The sequence below is a fragment of the Argentina silus genome, assembly GCF_951799395.1.
Source record: "Argentina silus genome assembly, chromosome: 4".
NCBI lineage: Eukaryota > Metazoa > Chordata > Actinopteri > Argentiniformes > Argentinidae > Argentina > Argentina silus.
Window position 1 is genome coordinate 2491771 of NC_139658.1, and position 27832 is coordinate 2519602.

At 42.8% G+C, this 27832-nt stretch overlaps 2 protein-coding genes across 3 annotated transcripts; both read left to right on the plus strand.

The window, feature by feature from the left end:
* The first annotated feature begins 711 nt into the window (after positions 1–711).
* On the plus strand, positions 712–11350 carry mapkapk3 (MAPK activated protein kinase 3). The gene is made up of 10 exons (XM_083667976.1): positions 712–1561; positions 6064–6203; positions 7680–7744; positions 7881–7960; positions 8117–8243; positions 8641–8716; positions 9174–9298; positions 10218–10303; positions 10546–10626; positions 11093–11350. Exons 1-10 carry the CDS (start codon positions 1253–1255, stop codon positions 11246–11248), a joined length of 1245 nt encoding a protein of 414 aa, XP_083524102.1. The 5' UTR covers positions 712–1252; the 3' UTR covers positions 11249–11350.
* Positions 11351–14152: 2802 nt separating this feature from the next.
* pfkfb4a (6-phosphofructo-2-kinase/fructose-2,6-biphosphatase 4a) lies at positions 14153–23534 on the plus strand (the record flags this gene model as incomplete). 2 transcript variants are annotated; one of them, XM_083667975.1, is made up of 14 exons in its annotated part: positions 14153–14204; positions 18075–18191; positions 18322–18418; positions 18714–18780; positions 19010–19084; positions 19187–19243; positions 19353–19474; positions 19580–19787; positions 19947–20093; positions 20203–20307; positions 21166–21295; positions 21654–21716; positions 21794–21858; positions 22608–23534. In XM_083667975.1, the coding sequence occupies 14 exons, from the start codon at positions 14153–14155 to the stop codon at positions 22665–22667; spliced, it is 1365 nt and encodes a 454-aa protein (XP_083524101.1). In that variant the 3' UTR covers positions 22668–23534. The 2 variants fall into 2 exon arrangements, with proteins under 2 accessions (XP_083524101.1, XP_083524100.1); XM_083667974.1 differs by lacking the exon at positions 14153–14204 and adding an exon at positions 16540–16768.
* Between the last annotated feature and the right edge of the window lie 4298 nt (positions 23535–27832).

Sequence of the window (27832 nt, forward strand, 5' to 3'; positions counted from 1 at the left end):
ACACACACACACACACACACACACACACACACACACACACACACACAAACTGGACTTTCCTGGAAAGTTGCACATTCCAAGAGAGATATTAGCTATTAGTTTCTCTCTCAATATTAAAATGGACATGCTATTAGTATGTTTTTATATCTCTCTACATTGCACACCGCAGTGACGTTTGTTGTAGTTCTTTTGGAGGGGGACAACAACATGGCTTCCGCTCAAATCCCCATGGCTGCCCATGTTGGTGATGCCTCCTGCTTTAGTTTTCAAGGATGCCTCTCCCTCTTTCCTCACCCCCCCTCCCTCACTGTTTTCATTCTTCCCTCAAGCCTAGGAGCCTCTCTGATCAGTGTACTGTCATAACTCTGAGATGCCAAAAACCAATAGGCCCACGAGAAAAGAGGGAAATGACAGAAGTGCAAGTGCAACACTCAGCATTTGCACGGGGGCACACACACACACACACACACACACACACACTCACACACAGATAATAGAACAATTAAATCACCTGCTCTTTCTCAGTGACAGGTTTCAGTTGTCATCAGGAGAAACAATGATAAGTAGATTCCATTCTATTCAACAGCTAGTTTACAGAGACCAGAATTCTTTGCCGACATCTGCACTGCTCCTTTAAGAGACAGCCGGTTGAGAAATATAACTTCAGTAGAGGGTAACGCTTGCGCAAGCTCTCAGTGAGCCCATGTGAATCTAACGAAAGGACGTTGGAAAGTGACGAGACCAACTGGAACTGAAGGCATCAGACCAGAATTCCCTTTATTGTAATCTAATATGATGTGGACATTCTTGATTGGAAATAATAATTTGCGTCCGTTGGATATAGCCTACTGAATTACTGCTCTGGATTTTAATTGATTACATTGATATGGCGGAGACCAAAGCGTGTTGACAGATCATGGTTTAAATATTGTAATTATTGTTTGAATAGTTTAACACTTCCAAAACCATACATTTTGGAAATTTAGGAAGTAAAAAGTTGTTTTTTTTCTATAAATATTGGGACGTATTGTTTTTCTTTTCATTTAGAATCTATTGCTGTCTGAACGCACTGACCAAAGACAAGTAGCGGTAGCCTACTTTGACTGCCGAATGCGCGCGCTTTGCGGTGTCCAAGGATTCATTTCAGCTTTGCGTAAACTACGGTACAGGAGACAGTCATCGTTTCACTTGTTGTCTTGCTCAATTGCACTTCTCTTAGTGGAACACTTACGGACAACGCGCCTGTGTGACCATGCTTCAAAATGGTAACGAGAAGGAGAAACCATTGGAACCGCCAAAGGCTGAAACAGAGCCCGGCGACTCCCTGTCAGAACCTCCGAAACAGCCCGCTGCGCCTCTGGCTGACAGCGCGGCGGCCAAGGAGGAGGACACTGACATCGTTTCCACGCACTTCCCAATGCCCGTTTATCCAAAATTGGAGATTAAGCGTAGCGCGGTGACGGACGATTACAAGATCTCCAGTCAGGTGCTGGGGTTGGGGATCAATGGGAAAGTGCTGGAGTGCTCCAATAAGAAGACAGGGGAGAAGTGCGCACTTAAGGTAATAAGCATGTCAAGGACCTCGCATAAAATGTCCGATCAAATCAAACAGCAGTACTGGAGGAGGGCCATGCAACTCAAGAACTTTGATCCCCATGACAAAGTTTTCTTATCAAATCTTTCTCTCTTTATCTCTCTATCTCTCTCCTTCTCTCTCAATCATTCACACACATGTATTCATTATTCAAAAGCAGGTCATGTTATTGTAATAACATGTTTACAGGGGCTGCTTCATTTGGACTCATTGTTACGTGTGTGTGTTCATTCATGTGAATTTAGGCGTATTAGTCTGCTGATGTGCTGGTACTCCCCCCCCCATGTATCAGTTACGGGGCTGACCCTGCACCTACAGTTTGGGTTCCTGGAAGGAGGGTTGGGGCTATCATCAGATCACGATCAGGGCTCAACCAGCCATGTGGTGTGACACAAATGTGTTGCACACACACACACACACACACACACACACACACACACAATGTTTTGGTCATGCAGTGGAAAACTGTCACCTGTTACCACTGGGCTACAGAGGCAGAGATTTACTGCCTACAGTAATCCAGATCAGAATCCCTCCACAGAGTCAGCCTTCCACAGTGTAGAAGGGCAGCTGAATACACTGCATGTCGTCTTGCCAGGTGCCTGATCATGATTCCCACAGTGCATTCAGACAGAGAGGTCATGGAGCAGGTCACAGTGACCAGGGGCTACCCCTGGTCCCACAGCTGAAAGCACTTACTAACAAAACTGTTTAGAAGCTTGTTTGAGGTGGGAGCTTGTTGGAAAGCACTCCAGTTCTCCCAGTCTGCAGGGACACCACCCACATTATGCCAAATAAAACACAAGTGTGACATGTGGAGAAAAACAAAACCCAGCAAGAACAAGCAAGTCTGTGTGGCATGTGGTGTTTGTGGGTTTACTGTACTGTATTTGTGATTGTACGTAAGCCTGTCTGTTTGTACAGTATGATTAAACCTACAGTTGCCCGGGTCACATTGTCACTTGGTCATTTATGACTCTATTTCCCCATTGTTTTTAATTACAAGGCAAAGAGTGTAGTGCTAGAACGAGGGATGGGGGTAAGGAACGGCTGTCTGGTTCAGTTGCTTTTTAATTAAGTCCACTCCTGAGCACTGTAATGGATGGCTATATGTTTAATCCACTCAACTGACCTGGAGGGAAGCCATCTTTTTAATCTAATTCAATTACTGCGATCAGGGTTTTCTCTTATTTTGGACTTGTCTGGCTGCCAGGCCTCAGAAGCAGTGCATAGCCTGGAAAGACCCCAGTCAGTGTCCCATGCAGTAACTCGTGAGAGGTTCCATTTGCTGTTTTCCATTAGAACCCCATATTTGGCAGGTGAATGTTCCATCCTGTTTTCTCCCACTAAACTCTGCTCATAGTCAAGCTACATGGCTCTCTTTCTCTTGGGTTGTGTGTCTGTTTCAGAGGCTTTCGCACTCTGTTCAGTTTTCTCTGCTTCTATTCATATCTGCGGTCACTCTTGGCATGGTTGTGGGTCTATCTGGGTTTCCTGTGAGGCCCAAAGAAAGGGATATTTTGGGTTTACATGGTAGCATGTTGGTTTTCCTTCTAATACATAGAGAAACCCTGCCCCTGGAAGCTGAAACCCTGCCCCTTAAAGCTGAACTCAGAGTCTGTCAAGCTTATAAAAAGTTAATCAGTCTGAGAGAGTGATATGCTATCCTCTTTGAAATAGACATTTGTTGTGTAATTCAAGCGCATTTACGTTTTTTGGGGGGGATCATAGATCACATGTAACCATTTTCCTGCTCTGTAGTTACACTGTAAATAATTATGTAATAACAATGTAAATACACTTCATTTAAAGTGGGAGTTTACTTTCCATCGAAGGTTTTCAGATAAATTCAGTATGAGGTCAGAGAGGTCTCTGCAGTGTGTCTTCCTCTTTCTAGCCCATGATGTAAACCTACAGTATGTGGGTGTTAGCCTATGACATTTTAGATTACAGGGGTTTCCATTGTTATTCAACAGTTACTACTGTATCATCTACCTAGCACACTTTCCATCCTGTATCAACTCGCTTTAAAATCTGTCTATTTTCCTCATTTACTTCTTCACTTTCATGACCAATGTTATATTGGTCAGAGAGAGTTGTAAAGGGAAAGGAAGAATACATTGCCTTGGTTATCAAGACACAGTGTGTCAAGACACAATCCTCAGTATGCCCTCAACCTTGAGCAGTCTATAAACCTGTTCATCTACTCATTGCAGAAGCTCTTGCTGTGGCAGGCAGGCCTGTGGCTGTGCCAGTCTGTGTGAGAAGGGCCATAGAGGTCTGTTACGTGAAAAGAGATTTCCTCTGGCGATATGAGGATGTGGATGTGACGTTCTGTAAAAGGGGAGGTGCTGGGTCATTATCTAGATTAAAATTGTTTGACTGCCTGTTGCCAACATAGGAGCATGGGGTGTGTGTCTGTCATGGCTGCCAGGAAGTGAAAATTACCTGATTGGTTAGGGGAGCATGAGGGAGATGTTGATTGGTTCAGACGGGGATCAAGGACAGGTGTGTTGATTTTGTCCCTATACTGTCTACAAAGGGCACAGATGATGTCATTTAGCATTAGAAATGAGTCCATCCAAGGATTAATTCTCCTAGCTTTGTGTGTGTGTGTGTGTGTGTGTGTGTGTGTGTGTGTGTGTGTGTGTGTGTGTGTGTGTGTGTGTCCAATACAGGAAATGAAGGGGACGGGTTTTTGTATTCAGGTCACAAGGCTACCCATGAAGCACTGTATATATGCCGGCATTACTGTTGTGGATAGTGTGGTTTGGGGGTAGTTACCATACAGTGTTTTATGGGTAGCCTTGTGACCTGAATACAAACAGAGCTTTTGGACTTGTGCCCTTAATTTCCTGTATTGTAGAACAATCATTTGCGATAAAGAGAATACATCAAGATGAAACAAATACACACACACACACACACACACACACACACACACACACACACACACACACACACACACACACACACACACAAGTTAAACAGTTGAAGTGACACAGACACTAGTTAAAGAGGCCACAGGACATCCTCTGCTTCCACTTTCAACATTGACTTCTGAAACATGAGGCAAGCGCTTCCCTTTACTGTATTATTATGACTAAAGGCATGACGATAGAAACATACACACACACTCAAGAAATGTCTTTGACACACACCTCTGTATGTAACACTCACACACACACGCTTACAACACACACACACACACACACTGTGTATCTACTTAGACACTACAAAGTATCAACTTTGTTATCACCGACACCGACGTTGAAGTTGATATGAAACCTGGTTACCATAGTAACATTGTAAATGAATCTTCAAAGAGTGTTAATGATTGCTGTGGTTTAACAGTGTCTTTTTTTTTTTTTTACCTTCCCCTAACAACATAGGCTACTCATGGGTCATTCAGTTTGAATGGACGCACTTATGATGAAATCTTTCCTCTTAGGGCCATCCATGCTTAACTCTAACTTTCACTATCTCATTTATTTGTAAGTTATAGTTTGTATGAATATATATATATATATATATAGTGGAGGACACACCTTCTCATTCAATGTTTTTTTTTTTTTTTTTTGGGGCTTTATTTTTATTATTTTCTACATTGTGGATTATTATTGAAGACATCAAAACTATGAAGGAACACATTAATTATGTAGTAAACAAAAAAGTGTCAAACAAACCAGAATATGTTTTATATTTTGTTTTATATTTTTCTTCAAAGTAGCCACCTTTTGCTCTGATGACAGCTTTGCACACTCTTGGCAAGGTGTGTCCAAAGTTGTATATATATATACATATATAATTTTAATTTAATTTTTATTTTTTTTTGCTTTGGGATAGGATCTGTACTCTGTGTGTGTGTGTGTGTGTGTGTGTGTGTGTGTGTGTGTGTGTGTGTGTGTGTTCAGTATCCTGTGACTGGCCTGGCCTTGTGAACAGCACAAGATCCCTCCATCACTGTCAGCTCCTAAAAATACCCTCTGATGGAAGACAAGTGCTATGTCAAGGCCTCCTGCCTGCTGTGTGTGTGTGTGTGTGTGTGTGTGTGTGTGTGTGTGTGTGTGTGTTTGATGCCTCTTTCAGGACATGGTGTGTGTGTGTGTGTGTGCAGTCTAGTAGGCATTTGAATACGTGTAGGGAACAGAGAATAAAACAGGATTGATTGCTTTGGCAATATTGTACTTCCTACAGTCAAGCCAAATATCTGGATTTTAATAGTTTCAGAGAGAAAGAGAGAGAACAAAGAGAGTACTATGGTGAAAAGCATGTCAGGGGAATTGTCACCGTGTCATGATCGATATGTAAAATGTAAATTGATCAGGTTAGTCCGCATGGCCAATCAGCCCCAATTGTCTCAATAGATCAAATCGCTTTGGCACAGAGAGAACGCCTGTTTCACATGCTAATTATCCCTCTTCACATAAAATCACTGAAATAACTCTCTCCTTCCCCCTCTCTCTCAGATCCTCTATGACAGTCCCAAGGCAAGGCGGGAGGTGGAGCTTCACTGGCGGGTGTCGGGAGGGCCCTACATCGTTCGCATTCTCAGCCTGTACGAGAACATGCATCACGGGAAGAAGTGCCTGCTCATCATTATGGAATGGTATGGTCCTGCCCTGTCCCTACCAATACTCCCCTGGCCCTGTCCTATCCCACTCATTCACTACACTTCCCATACTCCCTTGGCCTTGTCCTACCCACTCTTTCACTACACTACCCAGAATCCCCTGGCCCTATCCTACCAACTCTTTCACTATACAGTGCATTAACCAGAATCCTCTTACTCAGGGTGAATACAAGTCCCACCTCTCTTTCCTCCCCATAAACTGACTATTACACAGAGTGCCAAGCCATCATAGCTTCTCCCTGACACCATTCGACTTGATGGAAAGGTCAGTTATGTGGCTTGGTATGTCTATGGTGGCCAAGTATGTGAGCGGCTGGGGCTCCACCTGTGCCTCACATATCACTCCAGACTCTCCTCACTACTTGGAGATGACACTCCAGTCTCTTTGACGGTACTTCAGGGCAGTGTATCACTTTAGTGTCCATGGTTTGTGAATATAATCGGTTACAGAGCTTTCAACAAGAAAGTGAGGGTCCACTTGGTTGCAGCAAGGACCTGAAACGTTACAAACTGTAACAGTGGTTCAAGTAGACCCAAGTGCAGAGGCAGGACTCAGAGTTGCAAAAATCTAATGAAATCTTTACTTAGTATTTGCAGGGAAACACAGGCACATCCATGAGCGAAAGCTCAAGACTGAACAAAAGGTGGTGGACATGCCAGGTTTATAAGCTGGACTTTAAACTTGGCAGAGGTGTAGTCAATTAACTAAAAGAGGTGAATAAGGAAAACAATAAAGGAGTACATGGCGGTCTCTGGTGGCCAGTGGAGGAAGCAGCAGGTTGAGGAGGATTCCTCACACAAACAGGGCACTGTAATAAGTAAACCATTATCCTACATGTATCCACATGTGTAGGTGCTGACAATGATTTTCCATTCAAAGTATTTATTTGGGGAGCAGGGAGTGTAGTGTTTAGAGAGGGAGTGTGATGGTTGAGAGCTTGAGAGAGTGTGTGTTTTTGACCTCAGTAAAGTCATCTCTCATTGTGGTCTGCTCCTTCCTGTATCACACGGGGTCAGGGGAAGATAGCAGCTCAGCTTGTTTACTGAAGGGAGAATATTTTGTGGCTGAGTTTCACACACAAACGATTTCTACATAACAGAGAGTGGTTCACTGAGTTTGACTGTGTGTGTGTGTGTGTGTGTGTGTGTGTGTGTGTGTGTGTGTGTGTGTGTGTGTGTGTGTATGTGTGTGCGCGCGTGCGTGCATATGTGTCAGGGAGAGAGAGCGAGACAGAGTGGAAAGACAGGGACAGGATGTTCCCAGTCCATCCTCTTACATAGTGTTCATTATGTGCTGTTAAACCTATTCATGTCTTATTCAAGCACTTTTCAAGATTTCATCTTGGTTTGTCAAGTTTTGATGGAGCATATTATTTACATGTTTATTGTAATGTATGTGTGTTGACAGCCTAGTATGAGTTGTAGTTGTACTCTGTGTTTGTCTGGTTTCAGTATGCAAGGAGGAGAGCTCTTCAGCCGGATCCAGGCCAGAGGAGACCAGGCCTTCACTGAGAGAGGTGAGGAGGGCTGGGAGGATGGAGGAAGGGATAGAGGACTGGGCCATATACAGGATTTCTGGGCATCATTGACTTCTGTGTTTAATGTTGCTTTGGGATTATCTTGAAGTTCTGCGTCTGTGGTTTTTCATCACAGAGGGCTCAGAGATCATGAGGGATATCGGCACGGCCATTGATTTCCTCCACAATATGAACATTGCACACAGAGACATCAAGGTGAGCAGGGGGCAACACCATCACACAAATACACAGATTACGGTACAGCACATATATTATCCTTTTGATAATGCTGTGTCAAATGGGTACGGTGGAAGACATGAACAATGAAATGTATATCTAGTGATAGTTAGATCTCCCTTCCTCCTCCCTCAGCCTGAGAACCTCCTCTACACCTGTCAGGAGACCAAAGGCACCCTTAAACTGACTGACTTTGGCTTCGCTAAAGAGACCACGCTACACAACCCTCTCCAGACCCCCTGCTACACACCCTACTACGTGGGTAAGTTACAATACTTTACTTCCCCTCAGGAAACAGTTTTGTATCTTGACAGGCTTACAGCATGTAAGACTCACAGATTAGCACACGCCAACTCAGATATGTTTTGTAGGTGTAGGAATATGTCTAACAAAGTAATACAGTAATGAAGATATCAGATTCAGCCCATTTAAAGTATTACAGTAGTGTCAATGTCAATAAATTCTACCTTTTAGTTGACTGTCTGTCTGTCTTTATGTGTGTGTGTGTGTGTGTGTGTGTGTGTGTGTGTGTATGTCTGTGTGTCTGTGTCTGTGTGTGTGTGTGTGTGTGTGTGTGTGTGTCTGTGTCTGTGTGTCTGTGTGTGTGTTTGTCTGTGTGTGTGTGTGTGTGTGTGTGTGTGTTTCGTCTCATTGATAAGCCCCTGAGGTTCTAGGCCCGGAGAAATATGACAAGTCATGTGACATGTGGTCTCTGGGCGTCATCATGTACATTCTGTGAGTACTGTGTGTGTGTGTGTGTGTGTGAGTGTGTGTGTGTGTGTGTGTGTGTGTGTGTGTGTGTGTGTGTGTGTGTGTGTGTGTGTGTGTGTGTGTGTGTGTGTGTGAGTGAGTGAGTGAGTGTGTGTGTGTGTGTGTGTGTGTGTGTGTGTGTGTGTGTGTGTGTGTGTGTGTGTGTGTGTGTGTGTGTGTGTGTGTGTGTGTGTGTGTGTGCATGTGCATGTGTATGAGTGTGTGTGTGGTGTGCACGCATGTGTGCGTGTGTGTGGGGTATGTGTGTATGTGTGGGTCTGCATGTGTGGGTCTGCATGTGTATGTGTGCAGGAATGTGAGTGTGCCGATGCATACATGTACAGTATGTGTGAATATATACTATGTATATCCTTGAAAGTGAGAGCTTACATCTATGTCTCTGATTTAAAATGACACAGACTACATTCTTCTCTCCCTGCAGGCTGTGTGGCTTCCCTCCGTTCTACTCTAACACGGGCCAGGCCATCTCTCCAGGGATGAAGAGGAGGATCAGGATGGGCCAGTACGAGTTCCCCAACCCAGAGTGGTCTGAGGTGTCAGAGGGAGGTAAGACTAGAGCCCCACTTACACACATAGACATGTAAGCACGGCATATGAATGTGCATATTTCGAAAATGCACAAATACATACCCACTAACACACCAGGGGAGGCTGGTGGACGCAGAAAGCGGAAGACGGGCTCATACTTTTCCTCATTCCATTCCATGCATTACAATGACCCTGTCCTTCGATTTCACACACACACACACACAGTACACTTTCACACACACACACACACACACACACACACACACACACACACACACACACACACACAACCCTTGAGGTAGCTGCTAATAAATGCTGGGGATACTCTGACTGTAATGACATTGGTAGAGTGTTCCAGTCACATGGACCAACTGATGCCGTATTCCAAAGCAGACTGGAGGCTGGGTTAGCTCAGGGAGCCAGGAAAGCTGGATTCACATGCCTCTATGTGCAGACTGTCACATCTCTCTCCTCTCACTCCTCTCTCTTTCTCTCCTTCTCACTCTCTCAAATAATTCTACTCTGTGTATGAAGGACATCCTGTCCGTGAGAGAAGGAACAGCTCTGACTCTGAGACATGCCAGATGTGTGTGTGTGTGTGTGTGTGTGTGTGTGTGTGTAAGGGAGAGAAAGCGAGACAGAGCGGAAAGACAGTCTTATTCAAGTACTTTTCAAGATTTCATCTTGACATGGAATGCTGAACATATTGTTTGACTGTCTTACTATTGACTATGTTGTGTATTGTGATTACTCTATTTATTTTATTCCTATCCTTGTATTTTACTGCACTGTTGAGAGGTAGCTCATAATAAGCATTTCATTGTACAGTTTACTGCTGTATCCTATGCATATGATAAATCAACTTTGATTTGATTTGATTTGTATGTGTTTGCATGGAATGTTGACCTCCATCTTCCTGCTGGTTCTTGTCCTCCAGCCAAACAGTTGATCAATCAGCTGCTGAAGACAGACCCAAATGAGAGAATGACCATCACACAGTTCATGAACCACCCCTGGATCAATGTGAGTGTGTGTGTGTGTGTGTGTGTGAGTGAGTGTGTGAGTGAGTGTGTGTGTGTGTGTGTGTGTGTGTGTGTGTGTGTGTGTGTGTGTGTGTGTGTGTGTGTGTGTGTATCTGTCGATCTCTATGTACTGTATGTATCAGTCAGTCTATTTTTCTGAACCTTTTCTGTGTGCTTTGCCAAGTGCATATGTGCATTGGATTCTCTCATTACTGACTGAGTCTCTCCATTATTCCATTGCAGCAGTCTATGGTTGTCCCTCCCACACCGCTCCACACAACAAGGGTCCTGACTGAGGACAGGGAGATGTGGGACGAAGTCAAGGTCAGAAGTAGAACAACACTGACACCTTCTGGTCATCCAGGGAGCTCTTAGGCTTGACTGAACCCCATAGAGATAGAACCCATTAAATGTACAGTGGTACAACATTTTAAACCTAGTTTACCAATGCATATGTTTTTCAATGTACATCTCTCAGCCTGTGATTGGATATCAGTCCATTTCCTGGAATTTATGAATCGCCCCTAAATGTTGGCTACGACCCTGGTGAGACTGACCTACCACAAGGGGGAGGCAGACATCAGGACCTGGTCTATGAGGCCACGTTAGACCTATTGTAAACGGACAATGTATTCCATCCTAATAACATGTCGTACACTCAGTAGAACTACTTCCTTATCTCTGTCGCCCACATGTTACACAACCCTAACCCACTTCTCTCTTTTCACTCTCACTTCTCCATCCCCCTTTCCCTCTCTTTTATTCCTATCTCCCTGTCTGTGTCCGATAGGAGGAGATGACCAGTGCTCTTGCCACCATGCGTGTGGACTACGACCAGGTAAAGATCAAGGACCTGGACACGTCCAGTAACCCGCTGCTCAACAAGAGGCGCAAGAAGGCCGCTGCTGGGAGCAAGCTTGGAGGCACCGTCTGCAACAGCCAGTGAGAGACTGACTGAAGAGGGAGGGTGGACGTCGCCGGAACAGCAGCAAAAGACGAAGGGATGCTCATAGGAAGGAGGGGGTCACCTGGACCAGCTGAGAGGGAAAAGGCAGTGGGGGTGGGGGGCCTCTGCAGGAACAGGCAGTAGAGAGACTGAGCAGGGGGGGGTGGGGGGGTATGTTCACTCTTGGAACAGCTGAGAGAGGAGAGTGGAGGCTGAGAGGAGGGAGGGGGGCACTGTCGGGGAACAGTAGAAGTGTGACTCGGAGGACACATTCAGAGATGACAACGTCTGCATTAATTTACGAATGAAATGGAAATGACTGAATTGCTGACTTGCGTTCAGTCAGTTTTTAATTTGGTTGCGTCTTGTGTGCATGTGTGTTTGTAAGAGTGTGTGTGTGTGTGTGTGTGTGTATAATGACAACGAGGTGTGCTAGATTGCCTCTCATGGATTGTTTTAGATTCTTCCTCTCATCCATGCACTATTGAGCACACTCCTAAGTAGCACATATCACACCATATACATCAAGAGACCATGGCCAGGGGTACATAATGGTATTGATGATGATGATGAGGAGGAGGAGGAGGAGGAGGAGAGTAGATAGACCAATCATGGACTGTCTGTGAAACCAGCACACACTAGATTATCTGTGCCATTTTATAATGGTCTGTCTTTTGGTCAGGGATTAAAGCAACATTTTGAATTGTTTGTCCTGTCAATTACTCACAGCCAAAATAGGTTCTCTCTCATGCTCACAAAACTCTTAAGTTGTCACAGTCATTCTTACACTCTTACACAGTCACTCTTACATCAACTTGCCATCTTTTATCATCTTCTTTCTCAACAGACTTCCTCCTACCAACTTCCTCCTACCAACCTTATTTCATCACTGAATTGTTACTGAATAATGTAATTACTGGAAATCATAACATTGAACAGTACTACTTTTTCAGGTATGCATCACCACAACAGTGTCTATACTTAGGTATTCATCCAGTTATTCAGATCAGGATCATGTCTGGTAGCTCTGACAGATACTGTATCACAGAGCCACAACAGCCACGAGCCACTGTCCTAATTGTGAGGGCGGGTTGTCTCAAGGTTGTGCTGTGGTTGATAAGCTGAATTTGTCAGTTTTCCTTGAGAAATGGCCTCTTGTTTGCAGTACTGCTACCTTTTCATCCATATTTGGTCACAGAAAGTTGTTTGTACATTATAGAGAGAAGAATGTATCTGAGAACCAAAATAAACAATACTGACACTCAACACTAAAACCAAGGTTTTAAATATTAAAAGCTGTAGACTGTTCTTGGGGCACTGAGGTTTTTAATCCAGCTTTGTGAGCAAGCTATAAATAGGAACAGTGAGGTAGGCCTTGCTATTTGGAACACGACTGCTTGACTTTGTGTTCTGTTCAGAAAGGGCACCATTAGAATATACCACTACAAGGCACCTTTCCCCTACTTACAGCTCACACGGTCACCGGTTGGATTGTGTTTGGCTTTGCTGTTGTAAATATGGGATATCAACCATGCTTATATTTGGCTCAAACAGATGACCTTGCACCTGTTGTTTGGTTCTCATGAATATTTCCCCTGACAGATATGCAAACCTTTAATAGACCTTTACCCCAGACAAATCAAGGCAGAAAAGGCAAAAATGATGAAAATGTATAGATGTAACAGAAAAAGATAATAGCTTATTGTGCTTTAAATGAGATTCAAAATGATGTAAGGATTGTATTTTTCCTCTCTGAGAGAAGATGTAATATCTGAGTCAGATATTTTCTCAATAAGTTGTGACACACACAGACAGACAGACAGACAAGCCCTGTCATGATCACACACCTTTTTTTTATTTTTTATTTTTTTTACCATGAAACCACTCCATTGAAGCAACAGATGTAACACCAGACATTCTCTTCCACCTCCTTCTTCCCTCGAAAAACTACGCCACATGTAAACTGAAATATGAGGATCGAATAAAGCTAATCGCATTAGCTTTATTCGATCCTCATAGTTAAGTTATATATGCGATAAATTATTCCGTCATTTGTGTGATTTTAAAGTTAGATCATTTAAAATATAGGCTGATAAACTGTGGAGGGGGGAGTGCTTGGGGTTGTGTCGATGATGTTCGATGATGACAGTTCTTGCAATTATCGTAGGCAGTGCTGATAAGCATATCATTCGAGTCACAGAAATAGCCTTCAGCCCACATAGACGGGTCACATGCTGTTTTGTTATCACTGCAGGGTCATATTGTTAGGAGGTGTGTGTGTGTGTGTGTGTGTGTGTGTGTGTGTGTGTGTGTGTGTGTGTGTGTGTGTGTGTGTGTGTGTGTGTGCCCTACTGAATTAATACATAGGCTATGGCAATTTTGGTTCTTCTCAGAAAAAGAGGACATTTACTAGATTCCAGCTAAGGTCAATTAAAACAAGCTCTCAAAGGGAGAAAACAAACAATCTCCTAGATCTAGACTGTCTATAAGTCCTTGGCCTACATATATAGGCTATAAATATCATCAAACTCAGCAGGTAAAAAAAAAGCTTTACAGCTGACCTACTCATACCTGAGTAACTGTGGTTTCATTGTTTCAAGTCTCAATTCTCAGGTAAACACAAGAAACAATGGGCAATAGGAAAACAGATATCAACATCAGTTGACAAGGCCTTTTAAAGAGGAATCTCATTTGAATCATCATTCTACAGAAGGGGGTGTGTGCATACCATACATGCATCAGTCAGCTCTAGACCTCAACTGGCTGCAGCACGTTTCATTCAGTGTCATTGCTGCGCTCTCATCGGACGCACACACACGCACGCACGCACGCACGCACACACACACATACAACCAACCAACCACTGCGCTGCAGCTTCAACGTAGACTACAGGACTAAACACGGATGATGAGAGGATCAAGTCGTTCCAAAAACACACAGAATCTGGATCGGACGGGTAAGAAATATGGACTTTCAATATTGAAGGTTTATTTTGTGCTTTAGGTCCTACCGAAGCTGGGCTTTTATAGCTAACCGACAACGGGGTTTGCTCAGCGGAAGACGTAAACAAGAATAGATGTCACATAGGCGGTTTGTTTTGACGATGTCAGAGCCTTGAGAAATAGTAATAATAGTATTCAACCTCTTTACAAGACTTCCATCATTGACGAATACATTGTTTCACCAATCTGATATGGAAAACGATTGAAAAACTGAAAGAATATAGCATAATACGTCCCGATTCCTTTTACCGGATATATAGATCATACATTAATTGTATAGGTAAGGATGCTCCTGTGTAGATCATCTGTCAAAGCCCGGTAATTGTAGTGCAATCCCACGATTAACCTACTGTTGGCTGCTGGAGGTTAATGATGTAGCTGCGACTCGCATGAGATTTTTGGAGTCCAACTATTATGTTTTAAAACAGAAGCATTAACTTAAGTAGAATAAGAAATTACACAATTATTCGTCAACCTGAAAAACTACGCCACATGTAAACTGAACTATGAGAATCGAATAAAGCTAATCGCATTAGATCCTCATAGTCAAGTTATATATGCGATAAATTATTCCGTCATTTGTGTGATTTTAAAGTTAGATCATTTAAAATATAGGCTGATAAACTGCGGAGGGGGGAGTGCTTGGGGTTGTGTCGATGATGTTCTGAATCATCATACAATGCAGCAGGCTTATGGGGTCTGTGGAGAGTCGATGTATGGAGAACGACAAGTGCGCCCTTGTATGCTACAAGACTGGCAACCCACTTTTATCGACGAAGCTATGTTATTCTTTTGCTTTCACTTAGAAAAAATGGGGTTTCAGCTGCGCCTGTAATAGAACCCTTTGAAGAACCAGTGGTGCAATGTCTATTTCCACAGAGAGAAGATTGTACATGGTACCAAAAAAGGTTCTAGGCATCAAAAAATTGTTCAGGGACAGCCAAATAACCCTTTTTGGCTTAACTTTAGGCTGAACACATTTCTCTTTTTTATGAAGATTACTTGATTGTACCACCCAATAGACAATATCTTTGATATGAGAGGTCACTGGCTGTGTCTGACAGGACCAGGTGTAGGGCCTTGCTCTGTGCTCTGAGGTAGCCAACTGGGCTGCACACACTGGAGGTGCCATCAAATCTTTACACTGCATTTGATACTTGTGGTTTAACTTGTGTTGTTATGGGGGTTGACACAGTACCTGTCTCACTCTCTGCCTCACACAGCAAAGTGTTTTCTAGTGTCGTGTCTAGTGTAGTGTCATATTTCTCATGACATTTCTTCAGAAATCAGAAATTCAACCTCTTCTTGTACACAGACCAATCAGACTGTGCTCGGACCTGATTCAGAACAGGGCATTTTAAAGAAGAGGTTTGAAATGCAACTAGACACCCTCTCCATCTTTAATTTGCTCTTTAAGTGAAATATTTTGGTGAGTTGTTTGCTCCTTATCTCTGTAAAGAAGCAACAACTTTTACTGGATCCTTAACACACACACACACACACACACACACACACACACACACACACATTTTGATCTAAAATTATAACAAAACAAGCATGGTGCCTTACTGTGAATTACTCCAATATCTGCAACCAGTGCAGCTGTATCAATGCCACAAAGCCCAGCCTAGCCTAATGCTGCCACCTTATGGACATAGAGGACGCCTCAATAGCATGTAATGTATGGAGCATGAGTGTAAAATGTCAGTTACATCCTAACCTTATGCAATGCCTTTGCCATGCATTCTTTGATGCATATTTAGCTATAGGCTTATTCATCAATTAGGCCTACTTGACAACAATTTCATTGTAACTTGAATACCCGAAAATGAATTATTAATGGACCTACCATAAGTGATTGTTGTTTCCTTGTATGTATTTTTCGTTTTTAGCGTTCAAATGCCCACTCTGCAATCCCATCTGAGATACAGACCGCTGTTTCTGCTTGGCTACTCAATATTTGAAGGCGCAATGTGTGGTTATTACAGTAAACTAAACAGCCTATCATGTATCATTCTCTTTCTCAGGATTGATACATGTATCGTACTTGATTTGAAGGCTTGTAGTAGCATATATGCCTAATATTGGCATTTTACTCCAAATGTAATCGTGCAATAAACCCTTAAAATCCCAATTTATTAGGCTACTTTGGAGCACCAAGCCCGCTGGAGAAATTACGAGTGGATGCCTAACAACATCATACTGACTTCATTGTTTCTCAATCGCGCGCGTATATTCGCAAGGTTATGGTAGGCATGTCCTTTTGATGGTTCCTCAGCCCACATGATAACCAAACCTCACCAAGCACCGATGAGAGACCGGTCTCCTCAAGCGCAGCATCGGCAGAAAAGGCTCTGCACCACGGTTGCCGAAGCCACCATTACCTCAATGGAAGACGGAATGGACGAGCGACCATCTAATTCTACGACGCCGCGGGAGCTCACTCAAAACCCGCTCAAGAAAATCTGGATGCCATGCAAAAATGGCCTTCCGGAGAAACACATTTCTCAAAGAAAGGGTGCGTATACCGTCCGCGACGTGGCGAGACAACCAGACAGACGTCTCCCTACCAGCTTGGCACGTTCGTTCACTTAAAACGGTGTATTTTGTGAAATTGCATTGTATATCACCTTTGTAATATCCATCCTCTACCTGTAGGCACGTACGCTTTAAGGTCTTATCAACGCTCATATCAACGATTGTGTTTCTAAAATAGATTATGTAAAATATACGGCCGATCGATGATTGGTGATCTTGGCTGCCAGACCTATTTCAACATCATCCTGACGGACAAATGCGGCTTTAGATAAACATTCTTGGCATATCCTCACTTAAATCTATCAGAATGATGGTTTTGCCTACCAACTTCTCAGCAAAGTTAGGCGCAGCATGTATGGGATGACATTATGCTTGTGGTGGCATCGGATTGTATGGTATTTGGATACCAGTATGTGTGTGCAGTGCACTTCTCTTCAGTCATGAACGTCTTGTTTCTTTAGTTTTTAGTTTATGTCCACACACACGCACTAGACGCCTAGATTTGTCAAGGCAAATTCCTGTGTTATGTTTTGACCTGCAGCATGATGGGCTAATGACCCGAACATGGGCTAGTGGCCGTTGATATTCCATATTTGCACAAATTAATGTTTTTCCCTAGAACAAAATACCTTGGCCTACATGGATAGGCCAGTTGATGAATAGGATTGTTAGTAAATCTCTCTGGTTAACACAGTAAACGGGAGTGTCCTTTCACCTACACACCCACATGCTATTGTGTCAAGCCTAGCCACTCTCCCCTCTCTCCTAGTCTTCTCTACAGACTGGAGCATTGTGTCTGGGTGTGGAAACTAGCTTGTAAGTCTCCAGATGTCTTGTATTGATGCAGTCATTTCACAATGGCATGCCAGGGTGGCACAAATTCACGTGACACTCTGACCTATGCTCTTTGTTGTCAACATTCCCAGTACAATGTGAAGTCACTTTATTACTTAATGCGAGATAGCATTGGGTGTCACCGTCATCTCCAGTGATAAGGTGAAGACGAGATATTCCCCATCAGACTTTGACATGGCACTGGCATGTTTACAAACTGCCTTTTACTTGTTTCAGTTGTGCTGAGTGAGAGGCTTTGACTGCATGGAGGCACAAGTTCACCACAAGGAGGCATATTAATGTGTTTCTCATGGTGGCAGCGACGTGATCCAATAGCTGTTGGAGAGCATTGTAGTTGAGATTTCGATGTCAGTTGTTTTATCCATGTCCAAATGAAGGATTAAACCCATCTTTCTCTGTACCTCTCTCCCTCTCCTCTGTTCCATGCGCAGTATGTATGACCAACTGCCCCACCCTCATTGTCACAGTGGGCCTCCCAGCCAGAGGGAAGACTTACATCTCCAAGAAGCTGACCCGCTACCTCAACTGGATAGGCGTGCCCACTAGAGGTACCAACTCACAGACCCTATACCTAACAAAGAGATAGTGTTGATTTACAATCACCATTCATTAGTTTGACTGAACTCACGGTAGTTAGAGAATTGAAGCGATCAACTCCATCTCTCTTTCCCCCTTCAGAGTTCAACGTTGGGCAGTACCGACGTGACTTTGTGAAGATCTACAAGTCCTTTGAGTTCTTCCGTCCAGATAATGAGGAAGGGCTTAAGATCAGACAGTAAGAACACTTCTATGGCTTCCTTTGTTTGCCTGGAGCTAAAACTAAAACTTTGATTCACTGCTTTGTACTGACACTTGTGATTGAGCCAAACCACTAGTCACTGAATCTCCCAAATTGCCTAACAATATAAAAAGATTATTACGCAATGTGTCTGCTCTTAACCAGTATCTAACTTTAGGATTAAGTGACCAGTTCATGTGATGTCTCTTCCTGTCTTTGACACTGCTAATCGACCAGTGGCCCCCATGTAGTTATTTGACTGTCTCACTACATTTCCCTATGTCCCTTACAGGCAGTGTGCGTCAGCAGCACTGAATGATGTCAGACAGTACCTTACTGATGAAGGTGGTCAAGTGGCGGTGGGTCAAGTAGAACAAATAGGTCAAAATATAAAATGGAGTACGATATTTATTTAAAAGGCTCTAATGTCCGTATTATGGGCAGATTAACGTTGATCATCTCAGGATTATCCCTTCATGAAAAGATGATATTTCACAGAGCATTTGTATGGATTAGAGTGCTAACTGAGGTGGTTGTGCCAGGCTGGGTGAGCTGTGAGTAACAGTGGGTACTATTCTTCTGCTGCAGGTGTTTGATGCTACGAACACTACCAGGGAAAGGAGAGAGACCATCACACGATTTGCTGAGCAGAACGGCTTCAAGGTATGGTTGGCTTCTACAGGGGTGATGGGTCCTGTATAACAGTCTTGTGTCTATAGGTCTTGTATCTATCTTGGTGTTTCAACAGTTCCCCTTTTCTCCCAGGTGTTCTTTGTGGAGTCTGTTTGCGAAGACCCTGATGTCATTGCAGAGAACATTGTGGTGAGTGAATTTAGACAGTACCTGTTGGTAGTCTTAGAACAGAGTATAGTTCTCAACCATCTTGTCTTATCATAACAACTTTCTCTCCCCTGTCTCTTCCTCTCCTCAGCAAGTGAAGTTGGGCAGCCCTGACTACACTAACTGTAACACAGAGGAAGCTGTGGAGGACTTCATGAAGAGGATCAAGTGTTATGAGAACTCCTATCAGACTCTGGATGAGGTTCTGGACAGGTGAAGGAGTTATGAGTGATAGTTCCTAAGGACTCCTCTGTTGGAAGAAAAGGGATGTGTGGATATATCTCACTGTCCCTTCTGCCCCCCCTCTCTCTCCCACAGAGAGCTGTCCTACATTAAGATCATGGACGTGGGCCGGCGGTACCTGGTGAACCGGGTCCTGGACCACATCCAGAGCCGCATCGTCTACTACCTCATGAACATCCACATCACGCCACGCTCCATCTACCTGTGTCGCCATGGCGAGAGCAACCTCAATGTCAAGGGCCGCATCGGAGGAGACTCTGGGCTCTCAGCCAGGGGCAAGGAGGTAGGGCTGGGCCTCGCTCCCTTATCGGTTTCTATTCTCAACTCGCATTATACTTGTTCTCTATCTAAACAATGCATCTTATGATAAAACTGCTACAGCCTAAATTATTTCTTTCTTTCTTTTCTGGCCTCTGTTTTTCCAACCTTCATTTTGTTCCAGTTTGCTAATTACCTGAGCCAGTTCATCCAGTCCCAGGACATCAGTGATCTGAAGGTGTGGACGAGTCAGATGAAAAGGACCATCCAGACAGCTGAGGGTCTGACAGTGCCCTATGAACAGTGGAAGGCTCTTAATGAGATAGACGCGGTGAGAAATCATAGACTGCTTTTTTTTACACATGTAGAATTGTCTGCATAGTGTGTTTTTTAGTGACTTATTGTCCGTGTGTGTGTGTGTGTGTGTATGTGATCCTAAGGGTGTGTGTGAGGAGATGATGTATGAAGAGATCCAGGATCACTATCCTCTGGAGTTTGCCTTGAGGGACCAGGACAAATATCGCTACCGCTACCCCAAGGGAGAGGTGAGGGACATGATAATAATACATAATACCTCAGTATACAGTATGAATGGATCCTGTCAGCTTCCATGTTTGTGGATGACTGTCTGTCTGAACTTGCAAGTGTTGAACTGTGTGTTTGTGTGCATGACAGTGTGAATCCACAGAATAGGTGAGGAAGGGCTGTGTTTTGCTCAATAAATGTGTTTGTTTAGCTCCAGACAGTGTGTTCCTCTGACCCTGGGACATTGTGCTCTTACACACACACACAGACACACACACAGACAGACATTCATTCCGTAGTGTAAACATACCCAGGTGGCTAATGGCCACTTACACTCTGCTAATGAGCCTAGCCAGGATAAGCTGCCTCTCAGACAGAGTGGGCTAAGTAGTAAGGTGTAGTAAACAAAGCTCTCTCTCTCTCTCTCTCTCTCTCTCTTTCTCAGTCTCTTGTCTGTGTCTTTTTTGATCTGTCTATATGTTGTGTGTCTCAGTCTGTTCTTCAGTCTCTATGGGTCCGGGGTGTTTCAGTGGGCCTGAATGCCCCATAGTGTTTTCTCACCTTTTAGTTTGTATCATTACCCTCCATTACTCACACTTAGAGACCTGGAGATGGTCATTAGTGAAGCGCTTCGCCCACTCACAATGAGGAACGGAGCAAAGGCATCAGTGCTGCTGATGGAAGTCTTGATGTCATGCACTTTAGATCAGGGTTAGGCGTGCTATATTGTTTTTTCCACTGAAGACGTGTGTGTGTGTGTGTGTGTGTGTGTGTGTGTGTGTGTGTGTGTGTGTGTGTGTGTGTGTGTGTGTGTGTGTGTGTGTGTGTGTGTGTGTGTGTGTGTGTGTGTGTGTGTGTGTGTGTTCTTCTCCTCACAGTCGTATGAGGACCTGGTGCAGCGATTAGAGCCAGTCATCATGGAGCTGGAGAGGCAGGAGAACATTCTGGTCATCTGTCACCAGGCCGTCATGCGCTGCCTGCTTGCCTATTTCCTGGATAAGACAGCAGGTCAGTCTTTCAGCAGACAAATCAAGAAGACTTTAGGCTCGGGTCGGGGCCAGGGAATGATTTGGGATTCAGCAAGATGTTGCATGAACAGGCTATTGCCTTGTAGTTGCATGAATAGGCTATTGCTATTGTAAGTTTGTTTTTGCTATTTTGTGAAAAAAAAAAAAATAATAATTTGCTTATTGTTTTTTATATCCCATGCACCAACCTCACCAAGTCAATTTCCTGTATGTGCAAATATACTTGGCCAAATAAAATAATTCTGATTCTGATGATTCAAGAAGTGACAGATGGTGACTTAAAACTTGCACATTTCCCATGTGTACTATTAACTGGTTCTGTGTGTGTTGTTCCTCAGAGGAGCTGCCCTACCTGAAGTGCCCATTGCACACTGTGCTGAAGCTCACACCAGTGGCTTATGGTAAGACTGGACCCTCAATACTTAAGATTAAATCAACTTTTAGTAGTCTGTAATTGAACCATGCCCTCTGTCCTCAGGCTGTAAAGTGGAGTCCATATTCCTTAATGTGGATGCAGTCAACACTCACAGAGACAGACCAGATGTAGGTATACGCATGTGCATACACTCACACAGGCATAGTGGCACAGTTTGTGCAAGACAAGCAGCAATTTCACCCAAGACCAAATGTTAATTAATTTTATACAATGGTTTGATCAGAACAAGCATTGTGATTGGCAGAGGTGGTACTTTATTCCCTGATAAAGTAACAGCTATGACGCGTTTTACCTGTTTACCATACACTGCAGTAATATCCCTGCACAAACACTCAAATTATGACGATTTTTTTTTTATCACATTACCTTGACAACAGTGGTTGTTTTGAGAACTATATTTCTGAGCGCAGGGCAGAAACTACCACAATCTATCACAAAATAAATACTTACGGCATTGTTGTCTTGTCACAATTCTCAGTTTTGTTTTGTAACCGTTGTATAAAAGCAACAAGGCACTTGAGTCTGTGCTTTATCGTGAATTAAGTCACAGCTAATGGGTTGCTGGCTAACGACGCCCCTCAGCTGTGACGTTATTTAAAATAAAGCACAACCTCTTGTGCCTTGCTTAAATAACATGGCCAACATGGGGGGGACAGAGTTGTACATTGGGTTTTCAGTTGTGACACTGGTTTTGGAGTGGCGTCATGATTCCGACAATATAATAACTTATAGTATGTCCCCCTGTGGTCAGTCATAACAAGCCTGTGTTATACCACCTGTACATGCCCATTCTCCCAGTAAATGTATTTTGTGTCTCCCGTGTTTGACGCCATCTTTTTGTTTTGTTGTTGAACAGAACGTAGACGTGTCGCGGATGTCAGACGAGGCTTTGCTAACAGTACCAGCTCATCAGTGAGACAGTGTCCCTCACTCTCTCTCACTCCTATCTACCCTTCCCACTCACCATGCCCTTTAACTCAATCCAGCAGTCACCTCGATCACCAATCACTAGATATTCCCATCACTTCCTGTGATCAGTAGCAAACTGATTCCTGAGCTCTTAGGAAATGCAATCGCTGCAGTTTTTTTGTTGTTGTCTTTTAATTTTTTCCTTTAATTAACTTAAATAATAGTGATAATTAACTGGAATCCAGTTCAGTTGTGATTAACCCTTCTACATGGGTCAGGTATCATTTTATTGTGTTTTATATTGAAAAGCTGCTTTTTTTAAACAATTGTGTTATTCGCACAATGGTTTTGTAAAATCAATGCTATATTGCCAATTGTGAAGCAATGAATCTCCAGCACTTTTCAAAAACAATTTGAAAACAGTCTGTCATGTTGTTTGTTTAGCCTTCTATGGAAGGATTTCACTATTTAGGTAGTTGAGTATTTCATCATTTGTCAAAGTCCTGTGTGTGTCTGTCTTTGTGCATGTGTATGTGAGTTAATGTGTATGGAAGTCAGAATCATGTACAAATGTCTACCTGAAGTCAGTTAGTGTATTTGCCAAGTTTGACTGATTTTGCACATGGACTGAGACTTTTTCTTTAATTTCCTTGAATTTAGTTTTTTTTTGCATGTCAGATTGAATGTTAATTTGTGATTATATGTGTAGAAGGCCCAGAGAAGGATAACAGAAAGCACAAAGGTGCCTTGTTCTATTTTTATTTCGAAAATGTGAAGTTCTCTGCTTATGTGCTCCATGGAATATGGGAGGCAGTAATTTCCCTATCACTATTGCTGGTTATGTTAATAAAATCTAGTTGATTAGATTGTATTGAATGCATCTATACTCTCTCTCATGCTTTATTTGTACTCATCCCAAATCTAGTTGTGGAATCTTGTAGTTGTCTATTGCCATAGACAAGTACATACCTCATATGTAGCTGTGACTGATTTGACAGACTACTATATAAAGGAACAGATTTCCACCATGAGATTTAAAAAGAAGTTTGTTTTCACCTTTGCTATCAGGGCAGTGGTGTACATTACGGTTAACATAATGTATTTTGCATACACAGCTCCAACACATACAACTTGAAATGCATGTGGAGGTCTCTACACTAGAGGAAGCAAATTGTTTCCTCATCTGCAATGCCTCAACTGTATTTCTAACACAAGGTCAAAGCTTACTGATACCATCTGCATTTCTGTCTACCTTGTCACCTGTGGTGTTCGAACAGAACGCCCAGATAGATTTCTCCTACAAGGAACTCATTCATATGCAGCCTCCATTAGGAAGTGTTTATTCATTAGGGAAGTAGAATAGATGTCCTCAGTGGGGCACTAAAGCCTATTCATTAGACTGCATAAGCAAAGGCCTGTTAGTAGGACAGTTCCGGCTGTTCAGAAAGTATCCATCACTATAACACTTAACTAACATGCAAAATTGCTGAGAATATACTTGACACGAAATAGTGGAGAATTGATATTACATTTTATAGGCGTACCCTATGGATTACAAATAAAGTGAGTAATTTTCATAGAGCCAGGAGTCAGCTTTAAGGTTGTACTGGTATTGGGACAGGATAGGAAAATAGTCTACTATCCAGACAGAAGAAGTTATTTTTCCTTCCCCCTCTCTGAGTAGACTTCATGGTTATGGGGTGACAGAGACAGGTAGGCCTATTGTATTGTGCATAGGTCTATAAAATGTATAACTTACATTTACAATGGCAGCTCAAAGAGGCACAGATTATTTTATAGGCTTATGGGTATCCCCTGCATCTTAATGTTTTAGGGTGAGCTATGCTCATAAAACATTTATTATTAAGAATCAAAATACCTAAAACGTGGAAAATACTATGATATGAATAATATGATATTTAGGCCATATTGCCCAGCCCTAACTTAATTTGAGCACTTCAATCGTTTTACCTTTCAGAAACTGCAAAAAAAAAGAGATGATATCTGCTTTGCTTTTATAAACAGTACTTTACTTTTGATACTTCACTACATTTAAAACCATATACTTTTGGACTTTTACTAGCATTTGAATGGATGACTTTCACTTGAGTCATTCTTTAGCAAGGAATCTATAGTTTTACTTTAAGTATGATTTTCAGGGTACTTTTTATACCACTGGTAGCCCAATTCATGTATGGTTAAGTAGGCCTATAGCCACATTGGCACAACACAATAGTGTCAAGGAGTTTGGGATTTCACCTTCTCCAAACCATACCTCTGCAATAAACATAAACACCAGCCTGCTTAACTCTACTTCTACTTCCTAACCTGCTTCCTACTCACTAAATGCCCTGTATATGTTCTTATGAATGACAGACTGGTAACAACAGAACTCTCCAAAGCCTACATGGTCAGGTTTGCTTTGTCACTCTGTCATTTGTGTCTTCTAGAGGTTAAAGGGATGTAACACATTTGTGTTCCTCTTTCAGAATGTAAATGTCCACCGCACCACAGAAGATGCCTTAACAACTGTCCCAGCTCACCTTTGACCTGACCTCTGAACTGTGAGCCAATCAGCTTGAAGTTGGACCTCTCTCTTCATCTCTCTCCATACACCTCCCAGAAATACGCATAGACCCCTGTGGTGCTGTACAGTATAGTGAGTGGACTCCACCTAACCTGCACAACCTATTCACACTCATGTGTGTCACTCATGTGTCTCTCTCAGAGACACTCTACACCCCCTTGTGTCTCTCTCAGAGCACACAATCTCTTCCTCTGGCATCTGTTTTGAAGGATTTAGAGGAACGTGTACTGTGAAAGATCCATTTTATCATGGGTGATAAGTCCAGATTCCTGACTAAAGAGGATAACCATAGCAAACTCACAGCCAGTATACAGCATAATCAATCCAGTTGTTCAGAGGTCAGGGGGAGTTTTTTAAGCTTTGTACAATTGTGCAACTTACAATAGTGGTAAATGAATAAAATTCTGCTTGTACAGTGGGGTTTGAAGTATTATTAGGGATTTACCATCACCCATTACCTAGCCTGTTGCTGCTCTTGCCTGTCTTTTAAGCACTTGTCACACTGTAAATAATCCTAACTTCTTGTCACTGTCTGAGTTGGGTTTATTTGTGCTAAGGCGTGTACACCTCATAGCACTGTCTTTTCCCGTAAATGACTCACTGTCAGTGTGAAAGGGACTGCAAAATATTTGTGACATTTCATTTTGTGATTCACTGGTAAATATTTAACCTTTGAAGTGTTATTGTATTGTTTTGTCATTGTTTTATATGAACACATTTGCAATTACCATACTTTAAACTAAAATGTTAACTTTTAAATATGATTTGGATACAATATGACTATTTTGATGTTTGGTGATTTAATTATATGGCAAATTCAAAGAGTGATGTTGTGATTTTTCTCATCCAGACAATATACCCTGGGTGCCCTGGGTAAGTAATGGCACAGTGAACCATTTTTTTCCCCTTCTTTTTGCTCTATACTCCAAAGATTTGGATTTGAAATCAAACAATTACTGTGAGGTTATAGTAAAAATTCTCAGCTTTTATTTCATGGTATTTGTGTCCATATTGGTTTCACCTTTTAGAAATTATGAGAAACACTTTTCATACATAGTCACCATATTTCAGGGCACCATAAGTAGTGGGACAGATTCATATAATACAAATTAGGCACTCATGTTTAGCATTTGGTCGACAATCCTTCGCATGCAATAACTGCCTGAAGTCTGTGACCCATTGACCCCCACCAGTCGCTGGGTATCTTCTTTGGTGATGCTCTGCCAGGCCTGTACTGCAGCCATCTTCAGTTGTTGTTTTGAGATATTTTTGCCTGAAATCATATTATCAGGAAATGAAATGCATATTCAACTGAATTTAAATCTGAAGTTTGACTTGCCCAGTTCCCTTTCCACTTTTTGGCCCTGAAAAACATCCCAGTTGCTATGTGAGTATGTTTTGGGTCATTGTCTTACTGTATGATGAAGCGCCATCCAATAAATTTGGAGCCATTTGCTTGCCCTCACGCAAGTATCCGTATACTTCAGAATACATTCTGCTGCTGCTGTCAGCAGTTACATCATTAATACAGTTACAAGTTAGCCAGTACAAGTGGCAGCTATATTAGATTAGATTAGATTAGATTCAACTTTATTGTCATTGTGCAGAGTACAAGTACAGAGACAACGAAATGCAGTTAGCGTCTAACCAGAAGTGCAAAATAGCAGAAAGTGTTTGAACAGTATTTACAGGTAGTGCAATATATGATCAGTAGTAGTGCAGTATAATATAGTATAGTATAAGCAGTATAATATAGCAGTGCAGTATAGCAGTATGTGAGTAGCAGTAGCATTATAGCAGAATAAATAGTTACAGTATGAGCAGTGTAGCAGCATATGAGCTGTATGGGTAATGCAGTCTAGCAGTATATATGTATTAACAGTAACATGAGGTAGATGCAGAATAAATATAAATATGGAATGCCGTATAAACAGTATAAACAAGTATGTACAGTATGTGCAGTAGTATTAAAGAAAATATAGGATATGTGCATTATGAACAGTATGAACAGTATGGACAGGTATGTACAGAAGAGCAGTGGTATTGAGTAAGAGCAGGGGAGGGGAGTAATAGTGCAATAGTGCAATTGTCCGGGTGGGGGGTGGGGGGGGGGGGGGGGGTTGCGGGGGTAGTAGGTTGTCAGGTAGGTGTAGTGTTCGTGTTCAGCAGGGTGACAGCCGCAGGGAAGAAGCTGCCTCTGAACCTACTGGTTCGGGTGCGGAGAGACCTGTAGCGCCTCCCGGAGGGGAGTGGGGTGAAAAGTCTATGGTTGGGGTGAGAGATGTCCTTGACGATGCTGCGTGCCTTACGCAAGCATCGTTTGCCCTGGACAGCCTCGATGGAGGGGAGTGAGGAACCGGTGATGCGTTGGGCAGTTTTCACCACCCTCTGCAGTGCTTTCCGGTCCGATGCCGAGCAGTTGCCATACCATACTGTGACACAGTTGGTAAGGATACTCTCGATGGTGCAGCGGTAGAAGTTCACCAGGATCTGAGGAGATAGATGGACCTTCTTTAGTCTCCTCAGGAAGAAGAGACGCTGGTGAGCCTTCTTTATCAGGGTGGAGGTGTTGAGGGTCCAGGAGA

Bases quoted from the DNA above. Each gene is read 5' to 3' on its own strand.
- mapkapk3 (XM_083667976.1), top strand. From the start codon at position 1,253: ATGCTTCAAAATGGTAACGAGAAGGAGAAACCATTGGAACCGCCAAAG. The intron at 7,961-8,116 runs GTGAGCAGGGGG...CTCCTCCCTCAG, and splicing joins TTGCACACAGAGACATCAAG to CCTGAGAACCTCCTCTACAC. The intron at 10,627-11,092 runs GTCAGAAGTAGA...TGTGTCCGATAG, and splicing joins AGATGTGGGACGAAGTCAAG to GAGGAGATGACCAGTGCTCT.